We start from the raw sequence: 16,194 nt of genomic DNA, 5'->3' as shown, positions 1-16,194 counted from the left end.
CAAGAAAAAAAATTAGAAATAGATCTAAAAACGTCGAGATATGATGAAAACTCGATTTTCGAATAACGGCGTAAAACTAAAAACTTCCTGTTTTATGAAAATTTTCAAGTGGGATGTTTAAAAGAAGAAAACTAAAGAAAAATAAATTTTAAAATCTTGTGAAACTCACAAGCCTGAGGTACGTTTATGTAACTCATGTGATGTCGGCTCGCGGTTCTTTCAACAAGCACTTGTTTAATACAGGTGTCACCGACATTCCCCAAGCAAGCGATGCCCAGAGACAGCCGCACACATTTCACATTAATTGTATATTTTAATAAAAATATAGCTAAAAAGTATGCTCGGAGAGTTTCTTGCACCGCTTCTTCTCTCTCAGAGCACCATTTATTTCCAAAGCGGTAGTAGTAGTATTAGAAATCACATCAAAAAGAATTCTAAAGAAATCAATTTTGAGAAATTAAATGCTTTTATGCCTTTTATTGTTCTGTTGTGTTGGAGTGTGGACATATACCAGGCCAAACATGACATCGGAGTTGGGTCGGCAAGATTAGCTGCCCACCCCGCACCGCAGGATTGGAAAAGTAGCCGATCACTTGTTGACGGATGAGGTTGCGTGATAACCTATATCTATTCATAATTCCATCCGACGTTATTAATCCTTGACAATCCAATAATGCTCATATCAAATTAAATATGTATCTACCGAATCTTTAAATTAATTCTCTAAGTTATGATAATTTCAAATCAAGATTTTATATCAGCAGTAAAACAAGCCTGAATCTGTTTTTCTGTAATACTTTATTTTCAGTGTTGGTAGGCCCCACACAAGATGAACCGACGATCTGGTCAAGAACGCCGGTTTACGTTGGATGAGGGCAGCGCATGACCGATCGTCGAGGAGATCTTTGGGGGAGGCAGGAGGTGCTATATATCAGCTTGGTTATAGACAGTCTCTCAAAGAAAAATTTAAAGAAAAAAATATTATGACTGTTCATTGTCAGTACATTTATGAAAATTTAATATACGTTGACAAAAATCGTCACCTTTTTGCTCTTAATAGTGATTTTCATTATTATAACACTAGAAATAAGGGATTGCTTGTAACTAATTCTAGTAGGCTTCATAAGATACATAATAGCTTTAAGGGTAAATGTATACACTTCTATAATAAAGTCCCAGCCACTGTTCAGGCATTATCTATAAATAAATTTAAAGGTTGAAGAATGCTGGGAGAGTTTCTTGCGCCGCTTTTTCTCTCTCAGAGCGCCATTTGTTTCCGAAGCGGTAGTAGTATCTAGTATATTAGAAATGACATCAAAAAGAATTCTAAAGGAATCAATTTTGAGAATATTAATGCCTTTTATGCCTTTTAGGCCTTTGTCCAGCAGTGGACGTCTTACAACTGATGATGATGATAATACACTAGTCAAGATTGTCTAAGACTTACAATATTTTTCGAAGATCACTCTAAACGTTTAGATATCTGATACAAACAATGGTTATAGAAAAGTGCAAACGTTATTAGATGTTTTCAAAAATATATTTTATTCTGCAAGATGCAACAGGTTGAATGATGAACGAAAGATATAATGGTTTCAAGATAAAATAATGGTTTATGAAGATTAAAAATCGTATCAAAATAATAACTGATAGAGAGAAAGAGGTTAATAAATAACATTAAGACTGTGAAATTAAAGGAAAAACTATTCAGAAGTCAGGTCGGTATTGCAGCATTAAATAAAGCTCTGCACCTTCTTAGTAGGAATAATGGTCCATGTGCGAGACAGACTCATATTGTCACAAAACTGTTGAGACCAGTCTATAAATAACGATGTTTTGTTGCAAAAACGTTCGTCACAGGGCCTGCAGTGTATGTCTCTTGCATGAAGATAAAAGCCTTTCCCGTTTGAATTTTGTGCGGACAGGACTTAGCTCTTTGCGATATTTTTCGCCAGTCATGTAGCCCCGTATCAAAACGATCGGTTCTCCCGCCTAAGCGAATTCACACACAAGGCACAAGCCATTCATAAGGAAAACTTCCTGAGGACAACTCAGCCGTCGATAACATCCGGAAGCAAACTACACACGTAATTTTTTTGTATCATGTTAAAAGCCAATCCTGGATTCATCCGAAAATAAAATATGAGCCAGCCATTATAGGTGAATGCGTTCCCACTGTAACCATCGAGCACGATTGCCTTGCCGAAGAGCTACGTCCTGCAATGGCTTAGGAGACTATAAACCAACCTCGTGAAGTATCTTTCCGGCAGTTTGAGTGCTGACAGTCACCTGGTATTGCGATCGCAGCCTCTCCACGATTGCCATCGTTTCGCCTCCGTTCTGGAAATCTTTGTAATGAAACAGTCTTGTAAATTATCCGCATTGATCCAATATAAGTCATGATGTATATGAGCCGTGCTAAGTTGATAATGTTGCCACAATCTTCGCATGACAAACTGGTTGGACAGCAAGACGGCAAGCAAGCCCATAGCACGTAATTTTACAACTTGTGTTAAATGACGACGTACCATAATGCCTACCAAGTAAATTTTTGACTAAAAAATAATAAATAACAATCAGAATAGAATCTAAACAAAATAAGAATATATAAAAATATTTAAAAATGACCTATAGGTTAAATTCAGTCAATATTATGCTAAATCAAAGCTTAACTTTTTAATAATTGGAAATATCAAACCGGTATCAGCTCAAACTATTAGACCGCGTGCAACGAAGAGCTGCTCGGAGATCCAGTCCTCTGTGAATGGTTAGAACTTGGCGTTGCGTAGGGACGTTTTCAAGGAATTTCCTTCCACATTCAACCAAGCTGTGGAATGAGCTTCCTTGTGCTGTATTTCCAGGGCAATCCAACATGGGTACCTTCAAAAAAAGCTCGTACATTTTTTTAAGGGCCGGCAACGCTCTTGTGATCCCTCAGGTATGGTAGGAGAATGTGGGTGGCGGTGATCACATAACATCAAGTGACCCTATCGCCCGTTCTCTTCCATAAAAAAAAATTAGAACACTATTTTCATCATGCTTTTATTTTGTTGTTGTAATGTCTTTTTTTTAAGTCTACTTATTCTCCTATTCTCATATTCATTATAAATAAATCTGGGTGGTAGTTTTTGAGGTTCAATAAGTGATTTTGAATAAAAAATTTTGTACTTGAATTTGAAAATAAATGTGAATCATCAATCATTTCAAATTGAAATATTTAAATTCAAGAACCAAGAATAATGTTTTATATAGGTAAAATTTAAAAATATAATAATAATAATTAAAAAATACCAGCCTGAATAATTAAAAATACCAGTTTAAAACAGGGTTATAACATTTATTATATCACAATCATTAATGCCCTTGTAAGTATGTAGGTACTAATAATATCTATAAGGTACAAGGTATATCGCAATAAGACTATAGATTTTACTATATATTATAGATTTACTGGGGTATGTGAGTGCCAGTTGGTTGGAAGCCATTTTCGTCAGCGATGTAGTCTACTCTGTATTTGATGCCATCGGGGGCAACAAATTCGTAGAAACCTCTGGCTCTGATTCCTTGGAAGTCGTTGATCTTCTCCAAGCGACCGTCTTCCTCAGCAAGGATTCCATTCTGCGTCTCATAGAGGTAGTGGTAGCCGTCGGGGAGGACATCTGATTCCTGGCGGACGATGCCGTAGTTGTAAGCAGAAGAATCGTATTGGTTGGGTTGGTATTGGTTGGTGACAAACTTGGTTACAACTGGTGCTACTGGTGCTACTGGTGATGGAGTAGGTGGCACGTATGGTTTGTAGATGGGCTTGAAGGTTGAGCTGACGTAGATTGGGGCAAAAGTGGATACTGTAGCAGCGGGAGTGACTGGAGCAGAGGTGGTAACTGGAACAAATGTGGTAACTGGGGAAGCGTTGGTCGCTGGGGCAAATGTGGCCACCGGGGCAGCTTTGGTCACTGGTTCGAATGTGGTCACTGGTGCGAATGTAGATGATGAGACAAAAGAGGTTACAGGCACTGGTGTTGTTACCGGGACGGCGGTGGTCACTGGAGCAAATGTGGTTGGGATGGGAGCGAATGTAGGTACGACGGCCTCAGTCTTCACTACTTCAGGTTCTTTGTTGATGGTGACACTAAAATAACAAAATTCTATTAAATTTATAAGTTTAAATATTATTTAAACAATTTAATTATATTTTAAACATGGTAACGTGAATATGTTGTAATGAAATATATAACACAACGCGCTTCCACTTTCTCACTATTGTTTCTTCACCATCAGATGAATCAATTTTAAGCCCTCGTTTGCGCGAGAAATATTCAACACTCGAATGTTAATATTATTGCTGTTTTCAATATTAGGCTCTGGGTCGTTGCGTTGGATATACTTTATTAAGTGATGGAATTTTTAACGCATAATAATTGATGTTTATAAAGCATATGTGCAGCAAATTTCTCTTGTTCCAACCTTTTTGAAGCTTCCCTTGCCTTGGCGATCAGAAAATATCACGGCAGAAAGGTTGTTAAATCTTTGGTAGTAGGAATAAGAGGTCAAACAAGCTGAAATTGAGCTTTTTATGGTGTGCACGTGGATGAAAGATCAGCACTGAGAATAACTGCCACACATTTAAATGTTGACGATGATGTCTGAGCTTGTGACGTAACGTTTAATGTAGAATTTCGATTGAAGGAATCTGTGGATAGACTAGATCTTCAAAACACTCCTCGTGTTCTTACAATGAGAAACGTCCTAGATGGTCAAAAAACTTTAGTAAAAGATGCACAATTAACTGAAGTGTCTACAATGATGTGGATGATCTTGGAGAAGCGTATTAATTTTTGGCATTTTGATTAGTATTAATTGATTCTTACGCAGATGTTGGGATGTTCTCGGGCTTGGGTGGGATAACTTGTTCCTTGTTAGCGACGTTAGCACCGCTGTTGTCGGAGGTTGGAGTGTAGAAACCACCAGCTACACCTCGGTCACCACGGTCACCACTGAGAGATCAAATCACTCATAAGGTATATATTATTTTGTGACTTTTCCAAACCACCATGATTTTAGAATACAAACATCAAACAAAGCGTTCCAAAGAAATAAATTGCCTATATTCAAAAACATTGATTGCCTTTTACTGCTTATTAATTCTTTTATTATCCCAATAAATACTGAAAATTAATTTTTAAGCTCGTAGAAGAGTTCTGACAAAAGGATATTTTGAATTAACTTAATGGTCATGATATTCACATTACTATGTCAATCTATAACAGCGTGATTTGAACTTGCTCTGCACACCTATTATAAATCAATCAGAAAATTTGACATATTGGCGTCTTAAGGACTGCATAAATTAAACAAATTTATACCGCTTGTTGTGTAGATTTTCCCCAAGATAAATATATTATAACCATGCGTATTTTACATGCTTAAATTTTTAAACGAAACTAAAATAAAAAAAAAATGTCACAGCAATAAAGATTTTTATCCCCAGGTTCAAGATTTAATGATATTTTAAAATTTTGCATTCGGTCAAGTAATTTGCCTTCTCCCTCATGACTTTTGTGATTAAAGAGGTTGCAATATTTTAGATTTTTCTAGCGTCAAACTCAAAGAAATCTAATGGATCAATCAAGTCTTAGAGCCTCAGAGCACCATTTGTTACCGAAGCGGTAGTAGTATCCAGTATGTTAGAAATGACATTAAAAAGAATTCTAAAGGAATCAATTTCGAGAAAATAAATGCCTTTTATGCCTTACTTGTAAGAACCAGAGTTGTCTGGCACGTATTTTCCAGAATTGTCGTTGCCTGCGGTGTATTGGCCTGCGTTGTATTGGCCTGCGTTGTACTGTCCTGGCTGGTATTGTCCTGGTTGGTATTGTCCTGGTTGGTATTGTCCTGGTTGGTACTGTCCTGCTTGGTACTGTCCTGCTTGGTACTGTCCTGGTTGGTACTGTGGCTGGTAGCGACCGAACACTGGGTTGACTGGTGCTGGCACGATGGGGTTGTACCGGTTGGTGTAGTAGTTGTAAGGATTGAAGGTGGTCGCGGAGGCTGAAGCTGTGGCACGGCTTACCGGTTGAACGGTTGTGCTCCTAAGTAAAATATAGTTATACGATTATTAAGAGTAGGCTGTAGCATTACAAAAATAATACTTAACAAAGGCCTCCTCCAAAGATTTCCACGACGATCGGTGCTGCGCTGTCTTCTTCCAAGGTATTCCGGCGATCTTGACCAGATCGTAGGTCCACCTTGTGGGGGGCCTACCAACACTGCATCTTCCGGTACGTAGTTGCTTTTCGAGAACTTTACTGCCCCACCGGACATATGTCTGTCGAACTATGTGCCCTGCCAACTGCCACTTCCGTTTCGCAATTAGCTCTTGAAAATCCAAAAAAACCACACGTCTGGATACATGTATTGAATTTAAATGAAGTTAATCCTGAAATCTGAAGTTAATCATGCCCTGTGCTTTCCCGGGGCATCAAAAAATAGGAAAGTACCAAGCTTAAGGTTGTCGTAAGAGGCGACTAAGGACATTTTCCAGTGGGAGGTTCCTTTGCACAGGATGCCGGATAGATTATGGGTAGATGTAGTAGGTGGGGTGAAGCAATAATGTGTAAGCGTGATTGTTTTTCAGTCTGAAGGGCGCCGTAGCTAGTGAAATCACAGGGCGAATGAGACTTAACATTTAATGTCTCATGGTGACGAGCGCAATTGTACTGCCGCTCAGAATTTTTCGGTTTATCAAGAATCCTGAGCAGTACTGCATTGTAATAGGCAGGGCGTATGAATTAGCATCAGCTGAACGTCATATTCGTCTCGTCCGTTATTGTCATAAAAAAATAAAGTTAGCTAACAAAAAATTATACTTACACAAATTCATCAGCCGCCAAGGCAACTGCGAACGCCAAAGACAAAACCTGAAAAATGGAAAACGTCACAATTAAAACTGCACTGATTAAAAAAGTCTTTTTCTAACTCTTATTTGATTTATAAATAGTAAATTTAATATTTTTAACATACCAGAAAAGAACGCATTGTTATCGACTTATTCACCCGAATGCTGACATCTCCAAAGCTCAATAGCTATTTATATGATTTTTTGCAACTAATTTATTATATGACTCCTGTCTATACAGACATCCTATTATTAATTAGATATTATAAATTATTATCTATTCATTAGCAGAGCTCCTCAATCGTCGAGCAATCAAAATCATAAATATCATTTCTGACTTAATTCATGAACTTGAGAGTTTTTTGCTGACCTATAGCCGATTAAATAGTTTAATAGAAATAATTAAAGGGCTATTTTGAGCAATGTAATATTGCACTACCGTCTTTTCTGGAATAATCAATGGGGCTACAAGATTTACAAAGTACATTTAATCTTTGTGCCCTGCATCCTTTTACTTTTGCTTTCCAGAAAGCAACTTCATAAGTTAATTTTATCAAAACATCTAAGAATTATTAATGAGCCTACCTACATATTTAACACATTTATAGTGTTTCAAAGCAATGTTGTGAATAGGCTGATTATTATGTATTAATTTAAATTAAATCAGATTATTTTGCCATGTAAATTGTATACATACACAAATAGTAAATAAGAACTATTATTAGTACATGATAACATATTCATCATCATCATCATCAGCCGGAAGACGTCCATTGCTGGACAAAGGCCTCCCTCAAAGATCTCCACGATAATCGGTCCTGCGCTGCCCTCATCCAACGTATTCCGGCGATCTTTACCAGATCGTCGGTCCATCTTGTATCTCCTACAAACACTGCGTTTTCCGGTACGTGGTCGCCATTCGAGCAGTTTTCTGTCCCACCGGCCATCTGTCCGTCGAACTATATGCCCTACTTACTACCACTTCAATCATTTAGACTATGTCGGTGACTTTGGTTCTCCTACGGATCTCCTCATTTCTGATCTCGCAGGAAAACTCCGAGCATAGCTCTCTCCAATCGATCAATACGTGAGTGCCGGTAGTGGAGTCGAGGAAAGCACTTCTGAGTTCATTAACATAATATAGCAGGTTTCTGACTTTTTATAAAGTCGATTTTTTTTTTTTATGGAAAAGGAGGAAAGGACCTGGTGTTAAGTGATTACCGCCGCATTCATTCTCTTGCAACACCAGACGAATCACAGGTGAACGCACTTTTTTTTAGGTATCTATGTCGTATCGTCCCGGCAAACCATACAAGGAAGCTCATTCCACAGCTTTGAAGTACGAGGAAGAATGCTCCTTGAAAACCGCACTATGGAGGACCGGCACACATCCAGATGGTGGGGATGATATCGTAATTTGTGGCGAAGGTGGAATTTGGCGACAGGAATCAGGTTAAACAGCTCTTGGGAACACTCCCCGTGATAGATGCGGTAGAAGACACACAATGAAGCGACGTCTCTACGCAAAGCCAGTTTAGTTTATGGACTGCCAGTGATACATTTTTCTCGCCCATTTTACTATCAGTTTAATTATTTAATGCAGCTGCAGATTTTTCAAAACATGGATAGAGTTAAAAGCCGCAATTAAGTACTTATTTATTTTGAAAAAAAGAAGGCAGGACGAATTTTTTATGAAATGAAAACTTAGCCTAGCGAAATTCTTTAAGAAAAAAGCGAATCACTCGATTCGAAAGGTGTAGTCATTCATAGATCGACAGATGACGGCTATTATCTTGAAAAAAATAGAGATAGCCAAAATCCACTGCGTTTTAAGCGACTGTTCACTTCCAAACTTAGCCGGATTATACTAAGTCGCCAATCGCCATGCTGGAATCACTACTTTTTCAGACTTATGTCAAATCACTGCACGTTTCATAGTAAACTAAATTTCAATTTTGACTTAGGCAGTTCCAGTACTTTTTGTGAAAACTGCTTAAGGTGTGAATGCTCCTTCGTATTCAACCGTAAATTGGGAATCTAAATTTAGACGAATCCAAGACGAATACGGATCAGGTCGGCTAAAAAGTGTCACAGCTGCAAAAGGGTCAGGTAAAATTTATGACATCGTTCTAGACGATCGAATGCTGAAATTGCCACCGCGAGCATCTTTAAGGTATACTACATCTACATCAGATTTTGTCTTAACAATTGCACGTAAATAGATTGAAGGATGGTGCAAATCGCTCATAACAGACTAATAACGCGTTCGTGTGCATATGTCTCCTAGAAAGTTAGGGCCCAATTTTCAGATGAAATATGGCTCCACCATATTTTATAGTAGAGTCGAAAACTCAGACGAAATAGTGAACGACTGGATGACCGGCTCGAAAGAATGCAAAAGCTGTAAAATTTGCTGGAGAAATCATAGGTTTTTTGGCGATTGAAAATCTCCCAAAATGATAAATGATGGGATTACGCTAACTGCAAGGTAGATTACAAAACTGCGGCCATGATAAAATACCCGGATTAGCATGAAACTGCTACAACTTGGTCAAATCCCATGAATTGGGCTGTGATTTGCTTATTCACCAAATAAGATGCCCTCAGACTTCTGTTTCCCAAACTCAAACAATTATTAGCTGTTTATATTTATGTATTATTATTAGGGAACTTTAAAGCCTTGAGAAAAGCAATTAAGGAGATGGTTTTTTTATGACATTAAAGGACAAGACGAGCAGGACGTTCAGCTGATGGGCTAAGTCTCATTTGCCCATTACATCTCACTAGCTACGGCGCCCTTCAGACCGAAACACAATAATGCTTCACGGCAGAATAAAGCGCCGTTGTGGTAAGTCCTAGGCGACTTCCCTATTCTTTTAATACCCCGGGGAAGCACAGGGAAAATTGCAAATCGCTTAAGACTTTGTCGATAAATGAAAGTATTTTTATCTCCCCTTACGCCTCGTATAGGACATTTTAAACCGGTTTTTACTAGGGTGTAATAAGTAGACTAGAGGTGAAACCGAATGCCCTAAAACACCTCAACAGGAGAATCGCACTTTCCTCGAAGAAACATAATATCATACACCGATTCCGCAGCATCGCCTTAGAAATTACCATACACCTATTTCGTCCTCATGATATCATTTTAAACAGAATACTAAGAAAGTTCCTTCTGACTTTTGCATAATTTGGGCAGAAAGTGATCTTCATTTTATAATAATGAAGAACTATGTATTACTTAGAAGACAAGTGCAATCCTACACGTGAGCGTCACTCCGTTACAAGAGCAGTGTACCTACATATTATTAAAATTAGTTATAAGCTTAAATGTACTTTATTGTTGATTTAATATAATGATTTTTATGCACATCTTGAAAAAATCATTTATAAAAATCTTAAGAAATTCAGAATTTTTGAAATTTATAATTTAATTTGTCAGTTGTTTTATGTTTACGAATTAAAAATAACCTACATTGGGGAGCATTAAATTACCCCTGCAAGTAATGATAATTGTAAACGAACTGTTTACTTGTTTGAAAATCAAAATTAAAAATTAGAATTCACATATTTTTATTTAAAATGAGGGTTTTAATTTCACTTATATTGTATGGCTCAGGAATGCAAAAACTCAGCGGGCCTTTTTTTAATAAATATGCATTACAAATACATATATTAATTTCCTTGGTCTATTCTATTATTCTGGTCTTAATTGTACTATAATTTAGTAAGGCATTTATAGTACACGATTAATTTGATTTGAAGTGTTAATTTAAAAACCGAAAAATATGGAACCAGCGCCATTAAAATATTAAGGACCAAGGATTTCTAGAACTGACATCGATCATCCGCGAATACATTAATTAGCTAAAATGTTGCTATAGTTCAAGGTATCTATTAATGTGTTTATAATAAATTACATATTTTTGTCACCTTACGATCTACATATGAAAACAGGTTCATGTTATTTATTGGGTACAATTCAATAAATCCTGTTTGCTCATCTATGATCTTTAGAACTGTTGTATAATAATGACCAGCGCGTAGGTACACCGCGAGTAGGGTGCATATCATTCTTTTAAGACGAAGTAAGAACAGGTTTTTTTATGAAAATAAGGGACGAGATGAGCAGGACTTTCGGCTGATGGTAATTGGTACGTCCTGCCCATCATCACATCAATGCAGTGCCACTCAGGATTCTTGAAAAACCCCATAAATTATGAGTGGTGCTACAACTGCGCTCGTCACCTTGAGACATAAGATGTTAAGTCTCCCAGTAATTTTACTCGTTACGGCGCCCTTCAGGCCGAAACAGTAATGCTAACACATTACTGCTTCACGGCAGAAATAGGCGCCGTTGTGGTACCCATAATCTAGCTGGCATCCTGTGCAAAGGAGCCTCCCACTAATTACTGCTAACTATATTATCGAGAAATAAGTTCACTGGTAAAAGGCGTGCTTAACTAAAAGGCGTTAGTCTCTATAGCTTTAGTTAGAGAGAGAGAGAGAATGTTATGTTTACTCTTTATCGATTATCCGTCTACTAGCACAGTGAATTTTTTATTGGTACCAGGCGAACATAACGAACTTAAGTAGACACGGTATAATCGGTTTGATTAACAAATGTTGAGTGTCTTACCTTATATCCTGACGTCATATCCCACGGCTGCCGCTTTCGACTTAAAAGTCATGTTTATAGTTTATGGGCAATAAATACTATAGTAGTGATAGATAATGTGTGTAATAATACGTCTGTATCTGTCGTTATTTATCTTTAAAAAGAAATATAAACATGTGTATTAATCCTAGAAGTGAGGGTTATCATTTTAAAAACATAACATAATGTTTAGATTTACAAGAGCGACATCTCAAGTCAATTTAATAATATGCAAATATAGGGGCTGGGTAGGTTATCAACTGTAAAGTAGATTCTGTAGATAAAGCCACAACCTGAGAGTTGAACAAAGCAAACAGAATTTTGTAACGAGGCGGTACACGAACGGTTAGCTCAGTTGGTTAGAGCACCTGCACGGAACGCCGGAGGTCGTGTTTTCGAATCCCGCAACGTTAATAAAATATTGTTTTTCAAATTTTATTTGTGTATTAATCCTAGAAGTGAGGGTTATCACTTTAAAAACATGACATATTGTTTAAATATAAACAAAATAAATAAACATTCTGGGACAAAAATGTTTCTTATTTTCAGTAAATGTTATTAAGATCTCTTTATTTTAAGATATTTTATACTCTATATTTAAGATTTTTAATTTCCCGCTAAGAAAATTGAAAATATTCAAAAATTTCCTGAAGTTATTCGTTCTACCCCGTTTTTCGAAAATCGAGTGTTCATCAGTTCTCGACGTTTTAAGGCCGCCGTTCGAATTAAAATTTTATAAAATAGGGTAATATTTAACTTTTATCAAACCTTTGGGCTTGAAGAGCTCAAAAACATAGTACAGCTTACTCTTTGAGCTCAAAATAACACAAATTATATTTTAGAGCTGAAAATCGTCATAAGTACAATTTGAATCATTTATGTATGGAATTAGCAGGAAGTTGCAGGGATGGACTTTAAAGTCAAAAAGGAGAAGATCCGTAAATGAACCAAAGTCATCCACATAGCCCAGATGTTTGCGAAACTAAAGTGGCAGTGGGCAAGGTACATAGTTCGACAGGCAGATGGCCTTTGGGGCAGTAAAGTCCTCGAATGGCGACCACGTACTGGAAGACATAGTGTTAGAAGCCCTCCCACAAGATGGACCGACGATCTGGTCAAGATCACCTAAGTAGGTTTGATGAGGGCAGCGCAGGACCGATCGTCATGACGATCTTTGGCCTTTGTCTACCAATGGTCGCCTTCCAGCTGAAATGGATTTGGACAATTTTAATGAGTGATATTTTATCTTATTTTGAATAGAACAAAATTGTCTATTAAAAATCAAAATATTCATAAAATATTAATTATAAATATTAAACTTGGACTTTTTGTCGAGATTAATTTTCTTTTGAAAATGGAACATGGCCGTAGTATCGGCCTTGATTGTTAAGTTCAGTACAGAAAAAAAAAATGATCAAGTGGGTGGGTCGATGTATTTACCAATAACTACACAAAACTAGTTCACACAATGCTTAAAACATGCGCACCCTAGTTTTCTACTTCGTGACACGATACAGGTGCGTTATATTTCTAGATCAGGAAAATTGTTTTAAATATTCAAATTAAGATTTTATTAAAAAAATCTTGATGCAAGCAGATCCGTTTTAATTAATTCAAATGCACTTAAAGATCTATTTTGACTATTTGACGTTTGAGTGTGTTTGTTGCATCATTTTACATTTAAGATATTATATTGTAATTGAAATGATCTGTAAATCTTGATATAAAAGAGTGGCAATGAGTTTCTTGCTACTTGTTCTCATTAGCTCAACCCTTTACGAAGTAGCGGTAGATTCAATAAGAAAAATATATTTTTTTTTTGACATTCATAAGTGTCATTTCCGTGACCTACGTGAATAAACTGATTTTGATTTTGATCCAACTGGAATTAAATTAAGTACCATTGCTTTATGTTTTTGCTTTGGTCTTAAGACCAGATTTGAAAAAAATTAATTAGTGCTCATACTTTCTTTAACCTGATTCCTTATAATTTTAATTGTTTGCCCCGACTGAAAATAATCAAACAAAAAATATAATTAATTAATGTAAAATAAATAATAAATACATAAAAAGCGTGAGCAATAATTAATTTTATTTGACATTAACATCCCATATTTTAAATCAAAGTCCTCCGCCGCGTCTGTCTGTACGCGAAAAACTCAAAAACTACTGCACTGATTGTCAGGCTGTTTTCATTAACGGGTGGCGTGATTCTCGAGGAAGGTTTTAGTATATAATTTGTTGAGTTTTTGTATATATTTTGTATACATATTTGTATATTGTTGTTTATACACAATATTTGTTCGAGGTGTCGGAAAAAAATAAGCCGTCTCGGAGCTTTCAACGAAAACGCTGTCTAAACCCTTCGAGGTATAACAAAATAATGTATGGTGGAATTGTGTATCTTATATAGTTCTATAGAAAAGTCCTGGATAGCATATGTTTATCTCTTAAGGATAGCATACTATATCCATTTTAATAATAAAAGCTATTTACAGAAAATACGATATTAATCCTTATAAGTTTATCACTACATATTATTATAAATTCATTAATTTCCGATTGCTTAAGACTACATTATTTCGGAAATACTTAGGTACATCTATTTTTTTTTCTATTGAAAGAACAGCGTCTAAATTTAGGGTTTTCAATAATACTTTGCGGAACATCAGATGAACATCTCGTCTTGTCATATCATAGCAAAAGAATATAATTTGACCACGGACTAGTAAAAAAATAAGGACTCCGTGTCACCTTACATAACAGTGTAGCAACATGACAAGCCGATTAACGTGTAAATACATAGCCCCACGCACACACTTACACTACTACAGGCCGATAGGTGGCCATTATGAGAATTGTCATCGTCTGTGACAGATCAGTTTGCGTCTAAATAAAATATTTTAAAAATGCCGTCGTGCGTTGTGAAGAAGTGTAAAAACGATACTATATAAGTATTTCTGGCCATATATGATTATTTAAGGGAGAAAACATGGTGTAACTAGTATACCCCGCAACCGCACACACACTAGCATAATGGTGCTTCACTTGCTTATATCACGGCGTGGAGTCCTTCTTTTTTTACTAGTCCGTGAATTTGACTTCCGTATCTTCGCACAAGTATAATATGTTGTGCAACGCGGTGCATTACTTTCTATATATTTAAGTAAAAGAAACATTTTATTTAGTTAGAAGTAGTTAAAGCCCAGTGGAATCTGACTGCTTTATTTCTACGTATGCCTACCAGACATGTAGTATACGATATACCATAATATCAGGTTTTATTTTTCCAGTAACGATGCTGATTTATTACAATATGTTCCGAGAACTTGTTAAACGTGTATTTTGTAAATTACTACCGCATGGCAACTTTACTCTAATCTACTTTTTGAGTAAAAGGTTTTATATCTTGTTGAAATTTGACATGTATACTTTTTAGGGATTCGTTGTAGGCAAATGGGTCAGTGAAAGCTTCTTATCAAAATGGCTTGAAACCAGTGGGGGGATCTTTTGTACAGGATGCCGGCTAAATTATGAGTACCACAACGGCGCCTATTTCTGCCGTAATGCATGAATGTGTAAACATTATTGTGTTTCCTTCTGAAGGGCGCCGTATCTAGTGAAAACACTGGGCCAATAAGACTCAACATCTAATGTCTCAAGGTGACGAGCGCAACTGTAGTGCCACTCAGAAAATTTAAGTTCTTCTAAAATTCTGAGCGGTACTGCATTGTAATGCGCAGGGCGTATCAATTACCGTCAGCCGCAAGTCCTGATCGTATCTTACCTTATTTTCGTTAAAATAAAATGATGGCATGACTTTGAATTTGGGTCATTAGGACCTTTGAATTGGGGTCTTTGTCAATAACATTCTAATTGCGTTAGCAATTTTGTTAGTCGTTCATTCTAATCTGAACTTAATATATTCTCTTTTACTATTCCCTCGGTCTAATCGTTCTTCAGTGAAGAATAACAGTCAGGTAATTCACAACAGGATATATCAGAATAAAAAAACCATCTCACTACCTGATTGTTATAATATGAATTAATTTGTGTGATCATCTTTTATTTTTAAAGTGAAACTTTTATTACATCGCCTCAAACTTTTTCGTCTGTGTGTTGCATGTCGCGTGACGGTCGGACGGCGCCTATATTTCGCATATTGGATGCAATTGCGTTCGGGTGGAAGAGAAAGGTTCGAACCCCACACACTTGATGAAGGTTTTTTTTTTATTTTATGAAAACGTAAAGCATAATATATAAATTTGTTTTTTTTTCTATGCTGATATCTCGTAATACCTATGTTATTTTGTGAAAAAAAGTTTCACTTGCATCGTGGTTTCATAAAACCACACAATTGCTTTTTATTACTTACTAGCTGATGCCCGCGACTTCATCCGCGTAATTAATAGGGCTTGAAAATGATAAGCAAGTTTGGAATTAACGATTATCTCATGTCCTATTCCGGTTCCGGTTCCCGTTTTTGCTCCCGTTCCCGACATGTTATATAAATCATATTTCGAGGAAGATTGCTATGGCAAACTAAACCTACTATTGGTATAGTTATAGCTCATCGACTCGAATTTCAGTTTGTCACAAATCCCGCGGGAGTTATGGATCAATTTTTCGGTACAAAATGTAG

The 16,194-nt window shown here is 36.6% G+C and overlaps 1 protein-coding gene across 1 annotated transcript; it reads right to left on the bottom strand.

The window, feature by feature from the left end:
* Window positions 1-3,316: 3,316 nt before the first annotated feature.
* LOC126964536 (larval cuticle protein LCP-30-like) lies at window positions 3,317-7,080 on the bottom strand. Its single transcript, XM_050807726.1, has 5 exons — window positions 7,021-7,080; window positions 6,871-6,917; window positions 5,754-6,089; window positions 4,869-4,994; window positions 3,317-4,129 (listed from the first exon to the last, which is right to left on the bottom strand). Exons 1-5 carry the CDS (start codon window positions 7,033-7,035, stop codon window positions 3,448-3,450), a joined length of 1,206 nt encoding a protein of 401 aa, XP_050663683.1. The 5' UTR covers window positions 7,036-7,080; the 3' UTR covers window positions 3,317-3,447.
* Between the last annotated feature and the right edge of the window lie 9,114 nt (window positions 7,081-16,194).

This window comes from Leptidea sinapis, chromosome 5, assembly GCF_905404315.1.
Source record: "Leptidea sinapis chromosome 5, ilLepSina1.1, whole genome shotgun sequence".
Classification (NCBI taxonomy): Eukaryota; Metazoa; Arthropoda; class Insecta; order Lepidoptera; family Pieridae; genus Leptidea; species Leptidea sinapis.
The sequence above is the reverse complement of the archived record's forward strand: the minus strand, read 5'-3'. Positions and strand labels throughout refer to the sequence as shown.